General features: G+C 52.7%; 8 protein-coding genes across 8 annotated transcripts; 4 read left to right on the forward strand and 4 right to left on the reverse strand.

The window, feature by feature from the left end:
* Positions 1-2,481: 2,481 nt before the first annotated feature.
* N7462_007282 (uncharacterized protein) lies at positions 2,482-3,840 on the reverse strand (the record flags this gene model as incomplete). The annotated part of the gene is made up of 2 exons (XM_057079000.1): positions 2,482-3,718; positions 3,776-3,840. The coding sequence occupies 2 exons, from the start codon at positions 3,838-3,840 to the stop codon at positions 2,482-2,484; spliced, it is 1,302 nt and encodes a 433-aa protein (XP_056931670.1).
* A 3,717-nt stretch (positions 3,841-7,557) lies between these two features.
* Positions 7,558-9,942, reverse strand: N7462_007283 (VHS domain protein; the record flags this gene model as incomplete). The annotated part of the gene is made up of 8 exons (XM_057079001.1): positions 7,558-7,758; positions 7,828-8,193; positions 8,256-8,422; positions 8,482-9,136; positions 9,195-9,488; positions 9,568-9,643; positions 9,717-9,804; positions 9,876-9,942. The coding sequence occupies 8 exons, from the start codon at positions 9,940-9,942 to the stop codon at positions 7,558-7,560; spliced, it is 1,914 nt and encodes a 637-aa protein (XP_056931671.1).
* Positions 9,943-10,241: 299 nt separating this feature from the next.
* Positions 10,242-11,512, forward strand: N7462_007284 (ribosome biogenesis TSR3 family protein; the record flags this gene model as incomplete). Its single annotated transcript, XM_057079002.1, has 3 exons — positions 10,242-10,489; positions 10,557-10,693; positions 10,764-11,512. 3 exons carry the CDS (start codon positions 10,242-10,244, stop codon positions 11,510-11,512), a joined length of 1,134 nt encoding a protein of 377 aa, XP_056931672.1.
* A 1,507-nt stretch (positions 11,513-13,019) lies between these two features.
* N7462_007285 (intradiol ring-cleavage dioxygenase) lies at positions 13,020-14,799 on the forward strand (the record flags this gene model as incomplete). Its single annotated transcript, XM_057079003.1, has 3 exons — positions 13,020-13,038; positions 13,785-14,384; positions 14,456-14,799. 3 exons carry the CDS (start codon positions 13,020-13,022, stop codon positions 14,797-14,799), a joined length of 963 nt encoding a protein of 320 aa, XP_056931673.1.
* A 1,142-nt stretch (positions 14,800-15,941) lies between these two features.
* N7462_007286 (phosphatidate phosphatase App1 family protein) lies at positions 15,942-17,198 on the forward strand (the record flags this gene model as incomplete). The annotated part of the gene is made up of 1 exon (XM_057079004.1): positions 15,942-17,198. One exon carries the CDS (start codon positions 15,942-15,944, stop codon positions 17,196-17,198), a length of 1,257 nt encoding a protein of 418 aa, XP_056931674.1.
* A 377-nt stretch (positions 17,199-17,575) lies between these two features.
* N7462_007287 (NADP-dependent oxidoreductase) lies at positions 17,576-19,549 on the forward strand (the record flags this gene model as incomplete). The annotated part of the gene is made up of 1 exon (XM_057079005.1): positions 17,576-19,549. One exon carries the CDS (start codon positions 17,576-17,578, stop codon positions 19,547-19,549), a length of 1,974 nt encoding a protein of 657 aa, XP_056931675.1.
* A 917-nt stretch (positions 19,550-20,466) lies between these two features.
* N7462_007288 (GOLPH3/VPS74 family protein) lies at positions 20,467-21,769 on the reverse strand (the record flags this gene model as incomplete). The annotated part of the gene is made up of 4 exons (XM_057079006.1): positions 20,467-20,517; positions 20,577-21,070; positions 21,151-21,397; positions 21,500-21,769. The coding sequence occupies 4 exons, from the start codon at positions 21,767-21,769 to the stop codon at positions 20,467-20,469; spliced, it is 1,062 nt and encodes a 353-aa protein (XP_056931676.1).
* A 1,009-nt stretch (positions 21,770-22,778) lies between these two features.
* acpA (acyl carrier protein) lies at positions 22,779-23,610 on the reverse strand (the record flags this gene model as incomplete). Its single annotated transcript, XM_057079007.1, has 5 exons — positions 22,779-22,786; positions 22,849-22,887; positions 22,963-23,011; positions 23,081-23,161; positions 23,386-23,610. 5 exons carry the CDS (start codon positions 23,608-23,610, stop codon positions 22,779-22,781), a joined length of 402 nt encoding a protein of 133 aa, XP_056931677.1.
* Positions 23,611-23,633: the final 23 nt, after the last annotated feature.

Below are 23,633 nucleotides of genomic sequence, written 5' to 3' on the forward strand. Positions count from 1 at the left end.
TCCCGAACTCACCCAGTATATGGGGCGATCCGGGCCCCAATCGTAGCCGCCCAGCATTTCCCGCTCACCATAAGAGCTACCACTACCACACCAATGACCTGCCCGCATGCGTGCACGGGGATGCTGGTCAGCGTGCAGAGCGACCCTCTCTTTCTCTGGTCCTGTTTCCGTGGAATCCTCGCAAGGCTCCACTCGGGATCCTTCTCTCACGCCCAGTCAAGTCCCGGGCAGCACAGTGGAACCTTGGGTGGCCGTTGGAAGCGTTAGCCCCGATGCGGATGTAGTGGCCCGTGCGGGAGCTGCAACCTTAACCCCGCAATTTGGAATTTTAGTTCGCCTCATAGTATGGCGGCAGGCTGGTGTGTTCGAGGACTCGAGTTCAGTTCGATGGTTTTTTTTTTAAGTCTTTCGGATTGCTTGCTGACATATATGAGAGCCTGCTGCTTGTTGAGAGGTCAAAAAAACAGAAGCGAACCAGACCACAGAACGAGGTTACTGGGGTTATAGTTGTTGAAGGGGCGAGGAATTTCCAATATGGCCGATCGATCTACACTAGCCCAGCAGCCTCAAAAAGGGCAGGAATCCCGGGCTGTCAGGTGCCCTGGTGTATACCTGGTTCGCGGCGATAATCGTCCTGCATGGCCAATCTGTGCAGATCCCAGAACCAATTCCCCGGGAACGCCTCTTCTCCTTCTTTTCCGCCTCCCTTCTACGTAGTGCTCACCTCATACTATCGATATACTGCACGAGGACATGCCCCAGAAATCATGCTGATTCTGGGCGCAGAAGACCTACCAGACTTGGGGAACTGAGCTGACTGGTTTACCCGACCTGAAGTCTGATTTATTAGTTTTAGAACTGGGACTAGGTCTCGCTCTGGCTCTCCTATCTCCTCCCTGCCTGGGGATGGCAAATACGAGGTCCGAGGGATGCTCTTTGACTGCGGTCGCGTGGGTACAATTTCCCTCTCTTTTTTTTTTTTTTTTTTTTTTTTTTTTTTGCTTTCTTTCTATCTTTGCTCTGCTTTTCTTTGTCTTTTTGATTCGCTCGCGCCCGGGCCAGTACCCAAGTAAGAATCGTAATCCCTCGGGATTTGGCTTGACGTTCTGGAGCTGGCACTGCAATTGGAGTGGGAGTGGGGGCGAATCTTTGATTCATGCTGAATGGGAAGAAGGGCAATTGACTCTCGGCAAGGCGAGTCAGAACCTTACAAGGAAAGAGCTGAACTTGTTTCAACGCTGGGTCGGCCTCTAGTGCGCAGGCTCGTGTGCGTACAAAAGTACTTGTTTGCACAGTGGCCGCGACGGTGATAGGCTAGTCAAGAATTGGGCGAATCTGGAATCGCCGAGGGAAAAAAGATGGGCGAGTGATGTCAAGGGTCACGATGCGGTGGGGCGAAGGAGTTTTTCCAGATTATTAGTTTATTCATCTAGTGTCGAGGGACAGACTGAAGGGGGAGCGCTTCCGGTTGGTTCGGGGAATTGGGGTGGATAGGTCGGTGCGTGCGTGTATGTGCAACGCAGGGCCTCAGAGGGTGCGACTTTTACTGAGAAGACGTGGAGTAGACAAGCAGAGTTTGCGCGTTGTTGAACCGGACGAAGGGCAGCGAGCTCGAAGGAGCTCCGAGCTGGAGAGAGCTGTAGCTGGACCGGCCCGTGGAAGGGGGTGCAAGACCAGTGGACGCGGTGGATAGAAAGGGCGAAGAGTGGGGAGATACAGCCAGAGAATAGCCCAAAAGGAGGGGTGGAAAGGATAGTCAGAGGGGAATCGCAATGGCCCAGACACGCTCGAGTCAGTTAGACTTTGCGCCGGAATAGGAATCAATTGCATGCGGCAGATGCAACTGTAAAAACTCCATAGTTCCTGGGTCAAACAGTGGGCAAGAGGGGAGAAACAGGGAACCGAACCATCTGATTGCACCGTTCATATACGAGCAGGAGAAAGAGTCTGCCGGACAGGACGAAGGATAGGTTGGAAAGTGAATTTCATTTCTCATGATATAGTGGACAAGATAATCAAGTAACGTGGATCCCGCCCTATCCCTGGAAATCGGAGCGGCGCCCAGAGCTCGACCGATCTGGAGCTGGGATTCCCCTCTTTCTCCCCATCCGTTCCAAATTCCAAATCCCAAATTCAAATCCGTAGCGCACTCCTCAATTTCGAAATCCCAAGTCCCGAACCCCGCGAAAGTAAACGCCATGCCTTGGAACGCGCCACCCAGGGCCGTAAAGATATTAGAAAGTAGTGGAGGAAAACGAGGAGAAAAAGGCCAGGAAGAGAAAAAAAATAAATAGGTATGATACAGAAGCAAATGTACAAAGCCAAACTATCTCATATACAATCAGTTTGGGGAATCAGATCGACATCGTAGTTTCCCCAGGGAATCAAGCAGAGCCGGAATGGTTGCAAAAAAGACAAAAGATACTAGAAGAGATGAGGCGGGAGAGAAGGGAGAGCAGGAAGAGGAAGTCATGGGTCAGGTCAGCAGGAGACTGTGGCAGCAAAGTCATCCAACGCAACAAACTCATCGAACCCAAAGGGCTCTCGATCCTGTAGCGACGAGTTGCCCAGGCCCAGAGCGAACTGGCTGAACTCGTTGAAATCCGGATCCAGCTCCTCATGGGAGACCATGACGCCATCGCCTTCCTCCTTAGTCGGGGGCGTGGAGTGTGCGGTACCAACAGCGGTTGGGGACAAGGGGGTGTTGGGAGTTGGGCAAAAGTCAGGAGTGGACTGCGTCTCTGCCGAGAGCGCTTCGATCCTGGGTGAGCTAGTGCTCGATGGGGCCATCTGGGCCAAGTGGGTACCTTGGGTCAAGAGGTGCAGATTGCGGAAGTTATTGCTGGGCTGCGACTGTCCGCGCGAGTGGCCATGGCCGCCACTGGGTCCGGATATGGAGGCAGCGGGGGCAGCGGGTTGGGCCAGGTGCTGCACAGGTAGCTCGGGAGCCGAAGCGAGACGGTCCCTGAACTGCCGCATTTGGGCAGTGGCGGTGGCTTCGGGCATCTGGGCTTGCTGTATCATTTGCTGCTGCCACATGTGAACGGCGTGGGAATCGGTAGGTGTCTGATTCGGAGTTGGGATCTGCTGTTGCATGGGCATCCAGGTGCCCATGTGTGGCGGCCAGGTCGGCACGGGATTGGGTGTGACATATGCTGGCATTTGCCCCGAGGCAGACGAACTTGTCACCATGTTGGCCGTGAAGCCATTCGAGCCATCCATACAATTCATGTAGGAGTGGGCACTGGAGTCGAATGTTGTGGTCGGCGACAACACGTAGCCGTCCGCTGTTGTCACAGGACTAGTCAATGAGCTGGAGTCGACTCCCTGAGGAAACGGAGACCGCAGATTAGATAGGTCCAGGCTCATCTTGCGGGAAGAGCCGCCATCAATGGAGGCGCGAGGGGTCAGGCTCGCGCGTCGGCTCGCAATGGAAGAGGCTGCGGAGCCCGAGCTATTTGCCCGAGCAGCAAAGGCGGCTAGTAGATGGCGGTGGAACTGCTCCTCGATCTGCATGTTCTGGGCATGCAGCATGCGGATGCGTTTCTCTTGATACCGTTCGTCGACCTCCTCGTACATGGCTTCTTTCTCCACAATCTCCTTGGTGATGTGAAATGCCTTGCCGGTACGCTTCTTGTGCAGCATGGACGCCCGGTTGGCGGATTCCAGCCGTGCATCAAGGCTGCGGTCTTTTCGCCGCGAGGCAGCGATAAAAGCTCTGAGGCAGTGACATTAGTGATGAGAATGGAAAGCATATAGACTCGACATGACTTACCTCTCCTGGTTCTCCTCCCGAGATCGGGGGATGGGAGAAATATCTTGGTCTAAATCCGAGGCCATCTCGGATATCACAGTATAGCGAAGAAGAGTATTGGGGAGGCGATCAACCGAATGTCAAGATAAATGCTGATCACAACTAGAACGATGAGAATGGTCCAATAGATCCGAGGATGATGTATAGCAAGTATATAATAATAGGCCCGTCGTCATCAACAGGAGGGGGTATGTCAGAGGTGAAGGTGAAGGAGGAAGAGGGGCACGTTAAATACAAGAAAAAAAAACCTTCAAATGTGAGCCGCCCACCAGCAGAGCACGTTGAGCCCGATCCCCGATTTGAGTTTGCTTCAAGAGGAGGGGGGAGGCAAGCTGTCAGGACCCTCGCACCATCACCGAAGCTTGAAGAGCGGATCCATGGGTCCTGAGGCGATCGCGGTTTGGACGCCGAGAAAAGTCTCATTTCGGGGCGAGCCATGGAAAGCCGGCCACCACTGGGCCCAGTTGGACCACTGGAGTCGACCCTCGTCGGACTGGGCGAACTGGTCGAACTTGCCCATTCGGGCCTGATGGGAGCCAGGCCCTCGGCCGAGTTACACGGCGAAGTCGGTACATCGGTTCTGGAGCGCCACAACCCACGCTCAGCGATAATACGATAAGTGGTCTGTGTGGGGGATACGATTCGCTGCACTGGGCGTGTTCAGGGCTCGGAAACTGGTTCCAGGATGAGCAATGTTCTGGGGACCCTGAAAGTGGGATCGGGACTGGCGTTTGGTACTGGGGATAACCCTGTATCCTATCTCCCCACCCCCAATCGCAGACGATGCTGTTCTTTCAGGCTTGTGCCCTGCCCGGTGGTGGATAGTGGGTGAGGATAGAGGAAAGCCTAGACCGGCGTCTCACTAGGAGTGGAGCATGGTCACTGCTCCCCCGCGATGCGACTGTGCACTCTGCAGAACTTCCCGAAGCGGTTTCTCAAAGCTGTTTGGTCGTTATGCTGCAAATTCCGCAGTCGTAGTTTTTTTTTTCTTTGAGGGAGATTCGGGAACGAGGAAACCATTATCAGTGAGTTGAGGCTTTCAGGGTGGAATCTCTTGTTGGCTGCCACTTTTCTCCTGCGGCGTTATCCCAGCCACGTGACTGCATCCGGACTCGGCTTGTTTCGACGTGCAACTTCATGGAGCACAGATGTGCATCGATGGAGGACAGAAGAGGACAGATGTGTCTCCAAAAACCTCCGACCGGCCTTAAATCTCGAATCAGAGCCTACCGGGCTATCCGGCTCGCCTCCACCCTTCAAGCTGACCACTTGTCCAGCGACCCTAACACGAGGGTTCCTGCAGCCCGATCCGCACGGGCTATTGCTCTTGTCGCAAAGTCCATGTCGATCGGCGGAGCAACTATATGGGATCTATGGGATAAGGGAACACAGAAAAGATATCGGAATTCAACCACAATTGTGATCGGCCATGCTTAGCGCTCCAATCCCCGACCAATTACTTCCTCGATCGCCGAACAAGTACTTTCTGAGCTCACATCCTACTACTTCCCGATCGGCAGAAACGGATCCCACGCATCACTGCTGGACCATAGGACACAGCGTCTATCCCTCTTCTACTCCAGCGGGGAGAAAGTTAATACAACAAGGCGCCCAGCCATTCCAGAAGGAAAACACCGGTCACTTGTAAGGGAACGATTGAACAACTCTCTCGGGTACACACGGCGAAGATAGGCAGGTCGAGTCCGTCCCGCTGCGGGGAACGAAGGGGGATCAGAGCGCCGCGCTGGAGCATGGAGAGAGTATAGCCATTGGGCGTGCTGTTCGAGGACGGCGTTGGCGCGCAGACTTGTCGCTTACCAGACTGCCAGCCCGCAGGTCCGCAGCTGGGTAATGCACCCCATATGGAGTCCCAGATACACAGCCTCTCGCATCGACCATCTAGACGGCGCCATGCAGACCATCGCAGAATATGGCTGCCAAACACACGGTCTTATCGCGACCCCATTCCCGCGCGGTCCCATGGCTATCGTGCGGGATGTGCACCCCCCTCCCTCGCCACCCCCCAACTCCCACAGGCTACCAGTCTAGCCCTGTTCTCGGGCGGCCGAGTCTAAACCCCTTTGAGCAGGTCCCTATACCGAGTCTCGCCACCGCAGGCTGGTCAGTTTGGGCAAGTCGGAGAAGCCCGTGATGGGCCTGAGAGGGCCTGGGATTCTTCACACAGTCTGGTTTTTGCGCCTGCTGACAAGGCAGTTGGCATTGTGGGGCGGAAATGGATTCCCGCTGAAGCAGTCAGCTCAGACCATATCAACGTGTTCGTAGGTATTCTCGCCCATCATAAAAGATACCGGATAACCAGAGAATTTACGGGATTGGAGGAAACTGCTGATCTTGGCGCGAAGTGTGGCCGAGATTATATCTGAATCCAGGACAAAGTACACCGTAGCAAGATCGATCTATGTAGTTGGATTTGTGAGGCGCGGATAGTGGAGAGATCGCGGATCGCCCCCACTGCCGATCGCTTTTTAATCGCATTTGCCTTCATTCAATTCTGTATAGAGGACGGGATCAAAGATCGGATGGTAGCATATACAATACACAGTCGCGGAACAGTAGTTCTTATTCACACTTTCTCCAAAATCATTACCGCAATCCAAACACTCATCCGCTCTCACAAGAAAACCCCCAAAGGGAAGAATCCCTTCCCCCGGTTCGGGTCGTGCTGGTCGGGGAATCATCGGCGGCATGGCAGCTTCGGCAACAAAGTCGGAAGTGAAAGAACGACGGCGTCCACGGGTATGACCGATCGAATTAGGTCTAACAAACAATTGATGACGCCTGGCCGGACCTAAGCGCACTTTGCAATTGCGCGAACTCCGGCGTCCACGCCGGGATATTTTCTTAATTTTGTCCAATTTCCGAGGAGAATTTCCGACAAGTGCCGGATCGGCGGGATCGGCAGCCCGCGCTGCTAGGAACGGCCATTGCCGTGCCTGGGATGGGTGCCACGGTGACGGTGCAGGGTGCATACAAGGACGAATCGGTCCAGGGGCTCGTATCTATGCTGAAATATGGAGATGATTTCCTGTCCGGTCGGGCCAGTCAAGCTGCAGCTCGGGTTTGTTTTTTGAGGCAAGGGGAGAGGGATTTACTCAGGACCTGGGAGGGCGTCTCTGGGATGGAGGGATGCGGATTACGGCAGTTGAATGGGTAACCTAGGTTACACGGGCTTCCGGGATAGGCTAGAAGGATGGGACTAAGCTTTGCGAAGAAGGGTAATGGCATTACAGTTGGACGATAGGCTATCGGGCACGAATAATGGCATTTGTATTGCGTGGAAGCAACAATTCATGGCGTCCACAAGGTGATTCTTTATAAACAGAATGAAGAGCGGACGCTAAAATTTCAATGGGACGAAAGGACCAGAAGGTGGGGAGAAATGAAGAAGACAAAACATGTAGGGGGAACTGGGGATCGAAACAGAGCATGAAGAACGTAGGGAGCTTGAGGAGATCCATGGTGAGACAAGCAGCATCGAACACGACAGACTCGGTCAATCGGAAAAACCCCCCACGCTCGCACTGAATCACTAAAAATTGGTAAGGTTCCGAGTGGCCAAAAGAGTGGGATCTGATCTCCGCAGATGCGCGGCGATGTTCGGGTGCGCGTCGAACCACTCTGACAACGGGGAATCCGAAGCGTCAACCGGGGAGGCGAGGGCAGCAAGCTTCATCCATCACACAATGGTCTCATATGAATGACAAGGATAGCGGTTGGCGATATCAGGAGATTCCCAGTGATGGCACCATACCTTGCTCCTCACGAGCCTCGGCTCCAACCTTATAAGCGACTTTGAACCGAATTTTCACCGAATTGCCCTTCCCACTGTCAATGCCGTCCAGGACCATGTCCTGCTTGACGCCATACTGCTGCTGCGGCGCAATATCTCGGCCTGATTGCGGGCGAAGCTGGAGAGTGTATGACTAGAAGGTGGCATAGGTTAGTGGGACACGGAGCGGAGGTTTGTGATAGAAGAGAAAGACGGGACGAACCTTTTCCACGGCAACTTGGAAATGAAGCTCTCCAATGGGCTGACTGGTGGTGTTCGAAAAAGCAGCCTGGATATAGATTTGGCGGGGCGAGCCTGGTACCCGGCGGGCGACGAAGTCAACGCGGAGCTGCGAGTTCAGCACTTGCACTGTGTTCGTTGTGGGCAGGGCACTGCTTGACGGTAGCGACGACGCAAAGTTCCACTCGTCATCTTCTGCCGCTGCAGGCTGTCCCACGGGCTTCGGAGACGAGGAAGGCTGAAGAGGTGGGCTAGGCCCCCCGCCAAGTCCAGTAAAGAAGAGGAAGAGGCGGGCGTGGCTTGGCCCTGGGCTGCGGGGGGTTGGAAAGCTCCGGACACCGGTCGAGGGCTGGCGGAAACTAGCGATGCAAAGGGATCGGCAGCTTGTGGTGGCGTGGCGGTAGACCGGACGTGAGGGGAAGCAGTCGGGGCTGGGGTCGATGACTGGGATCCTGCTCGAGAGGAGCTCAAGGAGGCAAGAATGTCATAGTTGGGCTTGAATGCCGCCGCCGTTTGTTGCGCAGGCTGCGGTGATGCAGCAGGCGGGGGCGCGCCGGTATGCATGGGAGGGAAGCCCACTGGATCCGGGTTAGCATAAATCCATGATATCTTCTGCGTTGGTTCGAAGGGTACTTACTATTGGAAGCTCCGAGGGAGATTCCACCACCCGGAGCAGGGCTTTCCTCACCAAGTGATAGTCCAAGAAGGTCATTCTCAATGGAACTGCCCGCTTGAGCCGATTCGGGACCATTGCCATTGGAACTTGGGGTAGGTTCGGGATCGAAATCGATTAAGGAAAGCTCATTATTTGAGTTCTTAGAAACTCCAGTTGTGGTGCCCAATGTACCTTTGGGAATCTTCGAGGCCGCGTCCAGATCACCCTTTTTGACAAGCTTATAACGTTCAATGGTGCGGTATATGCTATCATTGATCTCCAGCAACTTGTGAACGGCTTCAGGATCCTCAGACTCTTCCTCGCACATCCTCTGAATCTTGGGGTGTGCACTCTGCAGAGCTGCTGCAAGCTCCTCGAAGACATCGCCTTCTGGTATGCCTTCTCCACTCTGTAACATCTCCTCCAGGATCTTGGCTTTTTGCTGAACCTTAGCCACCTCCTCCGCAGCTTTGGCCCGGTAGTCGGTTTTGTGTCGGTTGTCATATCCAGCCATCACCTTCATAAGCCGGTTCGCTTCCTGCAGGTCGGCAGGCGTGCCTCGCCGAATGAGCTCCTGGAGCTTGGCAGACTGTGCCTCCTTATCCTCTTCCTCCATTTCTTCGGCTGAACGAAGGTTCTACATGAGGTCAGTATAGCTGCCCAAGAACCCTGCCCATGGAATCCATAGTACATACGTCACTTGGGTTCAGGACCGCCGCATCTTCACTGCGAACCTCCGGGAATGCATATCCCTTATAAAGAAGAAGCCGGTGCATATCCCGGATAAACCCCAGATCCTCCTTGTAGCGCGATGTCTGGCAAATGGTCTGCCGCCACTCCTCGATCGATTCTAAGATACGGTGCTGAACCCGCGAGGGGCGCATCGGCGGTCGTTCGGGGAACCTTCGAACCAATTCATTGAGAAATTCCTTGGTGCTAATCTGGAGGTGGAAGGGATATCCGCAGTTCTTCACACAGATGTCGAGAAGCTATTTGGAGGAAGAAGGGTAATGTTAGCCTCACCCCCGCGCCAGCCTGTCATCTCAAGCTCAATTTAGATAAACATACCGCCAACGCCAGTAACGCGACATTTTGGTTCCGGGAATTGATAAGATGGACAATCTCAACCGCCGATTCTCGGGGCCTGCGAGAGAGCAAAAAGAAAATAGACATATCAGCTTTGCGCGATGTGATCAGTGTCTTGGCGGCGGACTCACGCATTGCCTTTCTTGGAGTTGATCAGATCCGCGACTTCGAGGTTCAGGGCTAGGTTCGGCTCGTAGTTTTGCGGGTCGCATGCATTTCCTAAGAAGGACGAGATGTTAGCAAGCTCTCCGCGTATACCCTGAGGATCAATGATGAAAAGGCCAGCTCACGGATTGCCCGCTGCAGCGGAGATAGCCCCGGCTCAGCATAGGCACCAAAGCGGTCCCTAGCCGCCATGCGTGCGGAAGCAGCCTCCAGGGTGACGGTGGGGGAATGAAAAAAGAGGAAATAGAGGATGGTGAGGTAAAAGCAAGTGAGTGGTGGCCGCCGGGCGTTCGTTGTCGGAAGATGCACTGGGCCCCCCCAACCTTGGCAGTTGTGGACGGAGTAGATGGAGACCTGAGGAGGGCGGAAGTGACTTGCACGTGTGGCGCTTGTGCTTCCACTGGAATTTTTTTGTCTCCCACGCGACACGATCGAGAAACATCCACAATCTCAAATTCCTCCAAATCACTGTACAACTATTAACTGATATCATGGTCCGCCACAAAAAAGACAATTTCTCTCGAGGAGGCAAGAAGTTCTCCAACCCCCGCCCCCGACCGGTGCCCCGCGGTGATGAGAACGAGGATAACGCCGCGCCCTCATCGCGGCCTGCTTTTCGCGCGGCCTGCTGGGATATGGGTCACTGTGACCCGAAGCGATGCTCCGGCAAGCGCTTGATGAAGCTGGGCTTGATGCGCGAGCTCCATATCGGCCAACGATTCCCTGGCGTGATAGTTTCGTATGCGCCGACCCCGCCTCCCATCCTCGTTTTGCCATGGTATCTATACTAATCCTCAGATAACTAGACCCAATGCTAAAAAAGTGGTATCTCCGGCTGATCGGGATCTCATGGAACAACATGGTGCTGCTGTGGTGGAGTGCTCCTGGGTACGAGTCAAAGAAGTGCCTTGGTCGCGAATCGGCGGGAAGTGCGAACGACTCTGTATGTGTGCACATCATCAAGATCGGATATTTCTATAGTGATAGCGACTAATTTTCCCGTGGTATCATAGTGCCTTACCTCATTGCCGCCAATACGGTCAACTACGGCAAGCCCTGGCGATTGAACTGCGTCGAAGCGCTTGCGGCTTGCTTCTGCATTTGTGGGCATGAGGATTGGGCGAGGGAAGTCCTCAAGAATTTTAGATATGGCGAAGCATTTTTGGAGATCAACTCTCAACTACTGAAGCTCTACGCTGCATGCAAGACCGAAGAAGACGTCAAGCGGACCGAGGAGGAGTGGCTCGCCAAAATTGAACAAGAATATGAGGACAGCCGTGTTGAGGGGGCAGATGATATCTGGACAATTGGAAATACCAATCGAAAGCCTGTGAACCAAGAATCTGATGAAGAAGATGATGATAACGAAGGCAGTGCAGAGGAAGGAAGCGAGGTCGGAGGCGATCAAGAAGAAATCGACGATGAAGCCGATAAAGACCCATTCGCGATTTCTGATGACTCCGAGGAAGAAGAGCAAATGGCTGAGATTCGACGGAAGATCCTCAGCTCAAAGTCATTCCAAAACCCATCCACATCAGACAAGCAGGAGCCCGAGAGGATTGCACGCCCCGTGCCTGAATATGTGGATTCAGACGCTGAATCCGGTTCAGCCGGAAGCGAGGACGAAGATTTTGATAACATCATTAATGCGACCACGGTAACGGATCGGACTGGTATCAAGGAGATCCAGCGACGAAGGGGCAAGGAAACAGTGAGCGCTTCGTTTTCACGCACTGAGATCTCTGCGCCTAAAAGATGGTGAAAGCCGGAGCTTCAAGCGACATTATATGTTCACACGCTTTTCTACGAACAAATACTCTACGACATGTCCAAATTTTTCGAAAAGTAACTCATTGATGATTTCAATTGCAAAGTTGGGTCGCTCGGGATTGAACTCCAAAGTGGCCGAAACAGACCTAGGTAGCAAGGATATATCTGCACTGACACCCCCAACCCGGGACCTAGGCATCGTCATAGTAGTGCCTTTCTGTTCGAAGCTGATGAAAGTATTCATTCTCCATGATGAATATCTCCGTCAATGTCAAATATGAACAAGCAGACGGCGCCGCCGGCATTGCGTTCCTTAGAACCCGAGTGTTTTCAATGATCTCGGAATTCATGCCCACCTCCCTAGCTTCGTTTCCTGCTCTAGTTCTGCACATCGGGTTGTAGTTTAAAAGCCACGTGCTGCTCGAATCTGATCATTCGTGGTGCATTCGGCTCGATGGCCGATATCTTGGGCCCTCTGGCATCGTGGACAGTTTGATGTTCGATGTCTCGGCCATACATGAGTCAAGGAATGTCCCGCCGAGCGGCAAATGAAAGGATTGACCTCATTATAGCTGGGAAGCACTGAAGCCCGGTGTCGTCGTCGCTTGGTGTTGGATTTCCGCGATGAATAGAGATATGATTGAGTCGATACTGCCGTAAACATAGCAGGCGGCAGAAGTGGCTTTGTTAGATCAAGTCTTGATCTTATGTCGGCAACACTGCGTCGGTTGAAAATTTATTCGCCTCATGAAGATAGTATGGGCTGTTCGTTATCGAAGTCCTTCGGGACTGGGTCTGACTCTTTTATTTCGCAAGAGAGGCCATGTCTCATGCGCTCGCCACTAAGCGTCGTTTAGAGCGGAGGGGTTCATTATCCTTGCAAACCATCCCTGCATGGGTGGGGAACGGATCTCCGATCCGAGGCACCAGTGATGTAAGGAACAAGCCCTCGTGCAAATAATGCATTCCTTGGGATTTAGCCTAATAATTAATCCGAAACAACAGGATCAATCACGACCTCCTTTTCAGAGTTGATCTCGCCCTAGACGACCCTTGTGCCAATCAATATCTACCGACCACTCACAAGGTGAATAAAGCACAGACCGAGAGATTGTGCATTGTTGACTTCCATCATCATTACTCATGGATGAATTGAGCATTGAACCCATAATGGTGGACTGCGATACAATGAATGACACAGCCAACGATGAACTGTTGAGCCAGTCATCTCTTCTACAGGAATAAATCGGCCCCAGGAAAATATTTCCGAAGACTTTGCTTTGGGGTGTAATTTCTATAATGCGCTATCTGTTTTTTCGTGGTGGGTATTCGCGATTATGAATACCAAAAAGTGACCAGGGACTTTGGAGGCTCTGGCAGTCTAGGGTAGGGTTGAGAAAGCCATGCAACAGCATGTAATCCAACTGGTATCTCCGTCTATGGCTTTCAGCTGACACACCTCATGATTATTAATTAGAAAATAGTCTTTCCCTGCTTAGATGGACCTGCTTGTCTTAGGTAAGAATATGTACAAATGGGATAACTAGGTGACTATTCATTTAATCCTACCGAATTAACATCCGCTCACTCGGTCAAACAGAGCAAAATGAATATACATTTACCCCTAAGTATATCGATAGGCAGCCAAATTCCCATGCCGTACTTGTTCTGCAGCGCATTAAGAAGATTAAGAAAGGATACGTAATTGGCGTGAACTTCCCGGACTTGAACTGACTTGAAGAAATACCGATGCCTTGGCAAGTTCACTTCGGCAATACCCCACAGGATAGTTTTACCCACTATGGACAAATCATAGGGATCATGATAGAGGGTAGCAGTGGGTCTACTGCATATATCAAACGGACGAGATCCTCTATCGTATGTAGTCAGCGGAAAATTTCTTGGCAATTGCGCGTCTAATGCTCCAATGACCCATTAGTTTGCAATAAGGGGCGAGCGATAGGTCCCAAAATGGCCACACCTTATCTCCCCGTACTCGTAGAAATCCAGGAAGTGTAGATCATTGTCCCATTAGTTTAGGGCTGTGGCTCGACCTGTGGACATCGATGGCGTCGGCTACGCTGAACGCAATCTTGCAGGTTGGTAACGGCCTTGGCATATCAAGAAGTATAAAGCAGCCTTGAGTGACCATTCTGTTTCCCTCAATCAATTGCAAAAGCACTTGGATAATTGTAACGTCCAGATTTCTCAGTTTGTTCCCAATCGCAAACTATTGGCCATGCATATTCAATTTCTTCTTTTAGCCGGGGCCGCCATCACGGCGGTCGCACACCCCGGTCCGCATGAACCTATCTCAGATTCGGTGACGAAGCGTCAAAACCAGTTGAGCAAGAAATGTGCCGACCATGTGGCGAGCTTCAACCAGCGCCGTATGAATAAGCGGGCAATGGCGAAGCGTTGGGAAGGATCGGGCCGGAATACCACCTTCGAGATCACCACCGAGGCCCCGTACTATGAGACCATACAGAACGAGACTTGTGTTTTGACCCCAGAAGTGACTCGCGGTCCCTATGTCTGGCCGAGATCGCAGACTCTCCGACAGGACATGACTGAGGACCAGGTTGGTGTCCCGTTGTGGCTGGATATCGGAGTTTTGGACATGGCCACTTGCAAGCCACTCCCCAATGCCCTCGTTGATTTCTGGCACTGTAATGCGACCGGTTCTTACTCTTCGTTCACGGAGCTGTCTCCTAACACCCCCTTCGAGGAGCTTCTGACCGACCTCAATATCACGGACTTTGATCTGGGCGTGACGGATCTCCACACGGACGATACAACCTGGTTGCGCGGCATGTGGCCCACTGATGCCAACGGAATGATGGAAATGAAGACTATATTCCCTGGTCAGTATAGGCTCGATGATTGTTTGGGCGTTCATACAAAGGTCTTAGAATTGAACTGACCCATCTGCCAGGATTCTACGTTGACCGCGCAATTCATATCCACGCTCAGGTGCACACCGACTGGACCACCCGAGAGAACGGCACAATAATCGCGAGCAACACTGTCAGCACCGGGCAACTCTACTTTGCGGAGGACCTCGAAGAGGAGATCATGGCAATGGAGCCCTATGTTTCTCACACCCAGATCAACCGAACTACCAACGCGCAGGACTCTGTTTTTTCGCAAGATACTGATGGTGGATATAATCCGGTGATTTCTGTTGTGCCAGCTGATGGCAAGGATGTGAAGAATGGGATGATAGGATACATCACGATTGGAGTTGACACTACTGCTATTGAGACCTGGAGTAAATAAAGGGCGACAAAATGATCAAGGGGAGTCACGACACCAAAGCATGGTGGTCTATCTCGAAGGGAAAACATGGATAGTGCAGTCTGTAATTTTTGTGGACATTCAGATACAAGGTACAATATGATCTATCTTTACTATCAAGGATTCTTGTCTTGGTTTTCAGTATTCGAGGGGTCAAGAACCGCAAAGTCAACTAGTATCGTGGGCCTGATAGGTGGTGTTAAAAGAGCCTTGATTTCGGGAATACGTACAAACGATACATGGATTGCAAACTATAGTCGCAGATGACAGACCAGGCCTATCAGGGCACATGGATATCCTGACAAGAGTGGGCTATCCATAGTATCTCATGGCCTTCTTCTCGACTCTACTTCATCGTGTGCTCGGATCGCGACAAGGATGTTCCCTTTTCTTTTCCCCCTTTTTCTTTTCCCTCGCTGAATCTCTCGTTGTTTTATCATTGATCATGGGTGGGTGTTTTTTTGCCTGCCCATCAGAGTTTGTTGATGACCAGCCGAGTATTCTGAGATCTGTCAGCCATAAGTATGATCCTCCCCTACCGATCATTCGAAGTATAGGAAAGTGTAGGTGGAGTCCATCCCCGACCACTGCGGTTGTGGCAAATCATATGTACCAAAGAGAGGCTGCAGTAGACCCTGAATAAAGGTTCTTCTATTCCCCTGGGGCTACGATCTCTTTCACTCATCGCCTCCGCTCGTGTGGTCGGGCATCTTGTGAGTTCATCACAGCGGGGAAGTAATCGCCAAGCCATGACCACCCGTGATGGAGTCGAATGACAACCGTCACCAGGCTGGCTCCGCCCCGCGCTCACAGCCTCCAAACCTTGCAGGTACGACGGACCAGTTCAGTCATGCCGCGTCCCTGCCGGTCGGGGGAAAGCCTTGGGGCTCTCGGCAACGCTAGAGCAGATCGCCGGCCACTATATGATCAGCTCCGCTTCCCCTGATGAACCGCTAGGAACGTTAACTCCAACATGTGCATTGGGGCTCTCCGCCGATCCTGAATTTCTTCTGGTATTCGTCTGATAGGGTTATCCAATCGCTCAAATCTTCCTCTCGCGAGAATTCCAGATAGCCACCACGCGTCGCTCCTGGAGACGACGAATTCGAGGTTGGAAGCGAAAAATGACACGTGAGACGCCGGCTGGAGATGCTCCGGCCCAGGACTCCAAGCAGAATTCCCAGCACCCAAAGAAGGATCCAATAGATGCCACAAGAAAGCCTGCAGTCCTCGAACGACGGGGCTCTGCGCTCCTGGATTTCTTTTCCTCGTTCCTGGGAACAAAGAATCCGCTGGCTCATCCCGCGAGCCCACAAAAGCACACAGTGTGGTTGCTGGATAACACGGCCTACCAGCCCGTCGACACGTCCGATCAGTCGGTTTCTCAGAGCTGGCAAGCGGAGGTGGTGGCCTGCATCTTCGAAAAAGAGGGCCGCAAGGATGTCGGCAAGCTAGTGGCCGCGATCGCAGACCATATCGGTCTCGACGGGGAACTTGGTGGCGATCAGGAGACCCATGAGCGGATTATGCATCGCGTCCAGCCATTTCTCGACGATGTATCCCCGTCCCGTATGCTCACCTTGAAAGTGCCTGTCGAAAGGACAACCCAGACACATACGATAGGCCCGTCAGACCGAAACGGGATCATTAGCCAAACCGTCGAGTTTGGGAGGTCTAGCGTGCAGAATGGGACCGTGGTCCGCCCGTTTGTACACAGCTTTGTTGAGAAGACTGCGACAATGGAGATGCGGTTCGCGGCACCGGAGGGCTGGCTGATAGTCTCTGACATCGACGATACCATTAAACGCACGATGACGCGGGAGGCTACGGGCATTCTTCGCACCACCTTTGCTGAGGAACCGGTGCCTATCGCCGGCATGCCAGAATTTTATCGGTATGTACAGGGCGAGCTTGATCCGACCTGGTTTTACCTCTCTGCGTCGCCGTACAACTTGTACCCGTTCCTGCATCAGTTCCTGCATGAGCACTACTGCCCCGGCACGCTGATCCTCCGCGATTATTCTTGGATGGATATTAGCGGACTGGTCAAGTCATTCACAGAGAACACGCAAGAGTACAAGGTCGATCGGATGGAGAAGATCCAGCGGTGGTTCCCCAGCCGCCGCGTGCTCTGTATCGGTGATTCAACGCAGAAAGACCCCGAAGCCTATGCGGAGATGTTTACCCGTCACCCGGGGTGGATCCATGCTATTGCCATCCGCAAGGTAACTGATGTGGCTCACATGGAGGAGAAAAACAAGCCGGAGCGGTTTGAGGATGCCTTCAAGGATGTACCTGCACACGCGTGGACCATTTTTGAAGATCCCAAGGAGCTGTATGGGTTTGTTGAGGGATTGGGGATGGAGGACCAGGACTTTTAAATAATTTTAATGCGTTTTTTTTTGGTAAATACGCCCCAACTTGTTCTACGAGTACTACTACACGTGAAGCTTTTCGGCAGTTGTTCTTCCTGGCAGAAATATGAATATTCTTCGGCCCGCCGGAATGGAAAATTAATTCCAAACCAACAAAATTGTTCTCTTGTTAGACTAGAAGATCGATTGAGACATACTGGCTAACCTGAGCAGGTCAATCAATAATGGTGGCGACCCTGGCCACGCCTGTATCACGTCTGGTATACGTCAACATTAGGAAACCACATCCGATCTATATAGTATGATTTCCTGACTGCGCACATTGGCCTAACTCCATTTCTCTCCGCAATCTTGCAGCATTTTCAATCCGAGCTCCCCTAAACATGGAGTTCAAATCCCCACGATTTCCGAATGGGAAATATCACTTCCCAGATAATGATTCCAGAGGAACAGGAATCAACGAGGTCTACACCCCGTCCAACTATGACAGTCCATCTCCCGGCACTACAACTGATAGCAGAAGCCTTGGAGCCACCGGCAGTGCCTCAGCCAACAGAAGCCCTACATCAATCAGAAGTCCTGCAGCGACCAGAAGTCCAACATCTACCAAGAGTCCTGGAGCAGCCAGAAGCCCCGGATACGCCCAAAGCCCTGGAACCCAGAATGTCAACGGGATCATGAACGGCAGCGGTAGCGGCCGTAGTATGCCGCGCAAATCATCCATCAAGCCCGGCAAGCGCCGCTCAACCACGATGAACGAGCAAACCTTCGTCCCGCTGTCCATGCGAGCCCTCTACTACTGTCTTTCCCCATCCCCAGACACAGAGATGGTCGAACCCATCCCCGACGGCCCGGCCAGCCCCAAGCCGCGCCGCTTCTCCAACCCGGGCAACGAACTCGTCCTGGACCCGGAGTTCCCAACCCCGCAGCCCTCATCACACCAGTACCTGCTGAAGGTGCAGACAGCGGCGTTCTGTCAAGACGAAATGCGCCTTGCAGAAGTGCTGAACCCACAGAAGACCACGCCGCAGATCCCGCTGCACAGCGTCTGCGGCACCGTCATCAGCACGCCGACGGAGGACCACATGGTGCCCGGCGGACCGAAGTTCAAGATCGGCGATACGGTGTTCGGCGTAATGAGCTATACGCGTGACGGGGGTGCGGCGGACTATGCGCTCGCAACAGAGGAAGAGTTGGCACTGAAGCCGTCAAATATCGGGGCTCAGGAGGCGGCGGCGTTGGCGTTGCCCGGGTTAACAGCTTGGCAGGCGTTGTTCCGATATGCGGAGATTGATCCCGATGCACCGAGTGACAAGGCCAGTGGGGAGGGGATGGAAAACGGACATCGGGATAGAAGGAGTGGGTATGGTAGTGGGAGTGGCAGCGGAAAGAGTCCAACCTGGCGAAGTGGAAACGGGAGTGGTACTGATCAGCAATATGGCAATGGTAGTGGCAACGGGGATGGTCGTCAACGAAGTTGGATCAGAAAGAGCATGGATGGACTCAACAACCGGTTTGAAAGTGGCCAAGAGTGGCTTAAGAAGAACGGTATCGGTCCAGGGAACGGCAATGGCAATGAAAATGGCAACGGCAATAAAAACGGCTCTACTAATGGAAACGGAGCGAACTGGATCAAAAGGCTGAGCACTGCGAGTGGACTTTATGGATACGGCGGCAATGGCAACGGCCATCGCCCTAGTCTCGCCTTTCGCAACGGCAATGGGATGAGGAAAAAGCGGTCACCGTTGCAGCTGCGCGTGCTCATAACCAACGCCCGAGATAGCGAGGTAGGACGCCTGGCAGTCCAGCTTCTCCGCGCAGAAATGCTCTTCCCGCATCATGTCCGGCCCTGGATCTGCGTCACCTGCAGCCCGGTGGAAGAGCATATCGTGCGCCAGGAGTGGGACGTCGACCAAGTCATCGTGCTGCCACATATGCCCGCAGCTAGCGAGTTCGACTTTGGGAAGATATTCCGGGCTCGGCGCTTAGATCCGGTCGACGTGGTACTGGATTGTACCGGCGGCGTGGTCTTTCGACAGGCGCATTCACCGGCGGTGGTGAAGGAGTTCGGAGCTGTTTTAACGGCTGTGGACCCATATCCCGCTCAGGAGCCTGCCAATGCTGATCCGTATGACGTCCTAGGAAGAAGAAAGCGCGGGCTACGAAGCCGATTTGTGCCTGTCAACCCTGACAGCAAGGCGTTGGCACGGATTGTCGAGCTGGTTGAGAGTAACATGCTTCGAGGTCGGCCGGAGACAGTCGTTGATCTGATTCACGCGGACAGGCTACTTAAAGACCATGGCGTTGGTGCAGGTGCAGCACGACAAGGAGAGATGATGGTCATTCGAGTCAATTAAAATAGGAGGCGAGGTGAAATCCGAATCGATAGTTTTTATATAGAAAAGGCGCCTGCGCGAACATCAAATTGCACCATACAAAACCTTTGACCTTCGATCAGCCTCGCTGTTCAATGGAGCTTGAGACCATACGCAACCTAAGCTTATTATGTGTGCTTCATCAGTGATAGATAGACCAATTGAAGACAGCCCTACAGAGCATTTAGGATCAAAATGCAGAGAGCGTTAGCTTTGCTGTAAAATCATATTAAAATGCCACCACAAAGAACACGATGAGAAAATAAAATAAGAATTTTCAAGAAGCAAAAAGAAAGCTCGGGCAAAAATGGTGATTTAGTTTGTATGCAACGTAAAAAGCCCAACTTGTTCATACTCGCGAAAGCAAAAATGTCAGGGTCAACTCGAGTGTGGGCAGAATAGATATAACGGTAACACAATTGGATTAAAAAGACCAGTCAATACGCCCTGCAGCTATCCGGAAATGATCATCTTGAGAACGTATTGTCGACTTTGCCCATAAGGACGCAGGATGACTCGCAGTCACCTATTGGCAAAGGGGTCCTTTGAATCCATGAAGGTCAAGCAAAGAAGGCTCAGCAAAAGCAAAAAGACAGGAAGTGGAGAGAAAAGAAAGGGAGCAGCCGGTATGGAGAAAATGATCAAAAGCCCAGAAGATATCCCATACAAGAATGAATTTTGACCCGACAATTCAATATCGCAAAGACGCTCTGCCCAATTTCCAACCCACATGATGACAAACTACATGAGTGAACAGAAAATGAAACCCCGTCGTGTCGGGAAGCCAGGGTACAAGGGTACGAAACCACACAGTGGGGGAGTGGGAAAGTGGTGGGGAGAGTGATGAAGAAGAGAAAAGAAATGAAAATACTGTATTAGATTCGACAAGCTTCCACCGCTTAGAGGAGGGAATCAAGCCGAGTGAATACACTCAGGCAAGCCGCGACAATCTGTCTTCAAGTTAGTCGCCGTCTGGATGGATTGGGGGAAATGAGCGATGCAATCATACCTCTAGCTGAAGTTCCCGGTCCTTGCCACGGTTGACCTCATCGTTTATAACCTGAGCCAGGTTGGCTCCGATCGCCTGTGAGCCGCCTGCCCGGCGACCAAATGGCCATTGCGAGTATTCAGCTAAGAGTTCGTCCACCTGTGCAAAGGCTCTCTCACGAGCCTCGTGGCTCATCGTGACTAGGGCGTTTTCCAGAACGTTGGCCGCGTAAGCAGCACACACCATTGTCACCGTACGAAGATAGCGGAATTCTGCGTCCTCGGGAAGCCACGGGCTTGGGGGAATAATAACGGTGCGGTTACTGCAAATGTTGCGCACCCGTCGGTGGAGATCGTCTTTGGCGCCACCGTCGGCCACGGGGTGCGTGGCCATATCGAAGAGTAGGAAGTTCCGTTTCTCAGTGCGGAGAATACCCTTATCCACAAGGCCCTTAGCCAGTCGCTCGCGCACTTGTTTCAATTGATACCCGATCTTCATCAGATTCCAGGTCTCGCCTGTGAGAAAGCAAAGCGGTGTCAGCCTGTGATCCTTATGTCGCAGATACCCATCCGATGTCGCCCAGGGCCATCCATACCGCTCATCAAGTCAATCCATGAGTTGACACTCATCTTCTCGCTCGTTTTCATCATCTTCAACGCCTCGTCCAGCAAGACTTCCCCAGTCAATGTGTCGTCGATAACCTCGATCACGCGGTCGGCCAGGGGAAAGCGTCGCCGTGACGAATCCTTCTGCATGCTTATCCGGCCTCGGAGCGCGAGTTCAATGACGATGCACCCTCGCAAGGCATATGATATGTTCTCGTTCCAGAAGGAGAGGTAACCCTATCGCGGTCAGTCTGCCATCAACCTTTCGAGTCCTTGGATCGGGCTGCCCAGAGATCGCCAAGATCTAGGATGTCTCTCTCATCATCCTGCAAGACTCACCTGCTTATCTTTCAGACCTAGCAATAGCACCTCCTCCATCAGGGTGAGCTTCGGTTGCTTGCTCCGCTCCTCGGTTTCGCTGAGGTCGCGGGGATCGAATGCGATCTTATGGCCATTCTCGGCACTGGTGAATGAGGTCTCCGGAACACGGTTGTCCATCGCAGAGCCGTTCCTCGAGACAGGCGACGAAACTCGGCTGTCATCTTGTTCGTCTGGACCAGCGGCTCGACCGCCGCCACGTCGGCGAGTCAAGCCCCCGGCTGAGGCCATCAGGATACCGTTTGGGGGCGGTGGGGGGGGGGAGGGAGAAAGGAGGAAGGAGGATCGGATCGGACAGGCGAGGCCGACGGTGCGATTTTGCGTTCACTAGAAGCCGATCTGCGTGCCGGTCGCAGGGGGCATTAATTGTCCGTGTTGAAGAGAGATGTCAGAGGTGACCGCGTAGACCGAAAGTCTGCCGCTACCGCTGCCGCTTTCTGAAGTGGGACCGTCCGGCGTCAGGGGAAACCAGGGACCGACTGGGGCGACGGCCGTTCGGAAGGATCAATGAGAGATTGAAATTGCCTAATGCCCTGAAAAGTCTTTGTCTCTCTGCTGGTCAAATGGGCGAGAAAAAAGATGGTGGATGTGTCTCAGGAAGGTTGGTTGGGGTTGAAGTTAGTTTGGCCAGGCGAGGTGGCTCTTCACCGTCGCGAGCAGCGCCCGATGAGCAACAAAGTACATCGGATGGATCTATCTATACTTCCCATTCTTCCACTCGGCCACAATCCTGATGCCCGGACATTCTCGAGGGCTAATATTATAAGGTCAAAAGTGTCTCAAGCTGCGTTCGGCTGCATTGGCCCGCCTGTACCTTATTAAAGTTTTCCTCTCATCCCCCGCCGACTGGACATGGCGAATGGAGGTCCTTTTTGAGCCATCATCCTCGCATCAGGTCGGGATTTTCTCCAAAGTGAAGGATATATACGAGAAGACGCAGTAGACGCCAATAATGGTCGTCGGAGCAGCGTTTAAGACCAACTAGAGGCAATTCTAAGAGAGGAGAAAGGGCGTGGTAGCCCGTGATCCGATACTGCTCAAAACTGCATTCAAGATGATATACACGATATGAAAGGATGAGAGAAAAAAAAACCAATGGCATCTGTTCAGCATACAGAGCGGCGCCTAAAGCCTTGAAGCAACGCCTCCTCGAGCGAACTTCTAGACCGACACCACCATCCCGATTCTTTTTCTATCCGACCTCCCAAACAACCGGTCCCCGGGATTTTCGATTAATAATTTAGTGAGCTGGACAATCGAATCAGTAAATTGTCAAAGAGAGTAGAAAGCACGAGAAATAGATCGCATACCATCGGGCTGAGCCAGGATGTACTCAACAGCCTTCTCAACTGTTCACACAAATTGTATGTCAGCCTTTGTCGGTCAAAAATTTTTTGCGCGCTCGACGTCGTATTCCAACTTACCACTGTGGATCTGGTCGGCCTCCTTGTCAGGGATCTCAATGCTGAATTCCTGTTGACGAGATAGTCAGTCATCTTGCACATGTCAACGTTTTCCGAGGGGAATAAGCTGGTCACGTACCTCCTCAATGGCCATCACGACCTCGACGGTATCCAAGCTGTCGAGACCAAGGTCGTTCGAGAAGTGAGAGACACCGTTGATCTAGAGAATCGGTTTGTGTCAATAGCGAATATCTTTGCCAATACCCTCGGGTCCAGCTTGAAGCCCTCCCGAGGGCAGCCGCAAGGGCATTTCGCGTCATCAAAAACTGACCTTGCTGGCGTCGGAAACCTGCGTGTGAAAAAAAGGAAAAGTTAATATCTATGATTACACGGAACGGATGGCCTCGCGACGAGCATCCACACAAAATAACAATGCTGACGTACCTTGTCGAAGTTCTTGAGCAGGTTGACTATCCGGCCCTCAACCTCGTTCTTTGACAGACCGGCGGGAGCGGAGTAAAGACGGACGGTCTGAGAGACGAAGCAGGGAGTGAATTGAGGAGCACGAGCAGCGATGGGAGAGCTGCGAATCTGGAAGGGAGCCGGGGTCTTGACAGCGACACGGGGGGCGGAGGCCCGGAGGGAGCGGACAATGGCGGAGCGGAACATTGTGAATCGAAAGATCAAGGAAG

The sequence above is a fragment of the Penicillium macrosclerotiorum genome (genome assembly GCF_028827735.1).
Source record: "Penicillium macrosclerotiorum strain IBT 26536 chromosome Unknown utg000007l_segment0_segment0, whole genome shotgun sequence".
Taxonomy (NCBI): domain Eukaryota; kingdom Fungi; phylum Ascomycota; class Eurotiomycetes; order Eurotiales; family Aspergillaceae; genus Penicillium; species Penicillium macrosclerotiorum.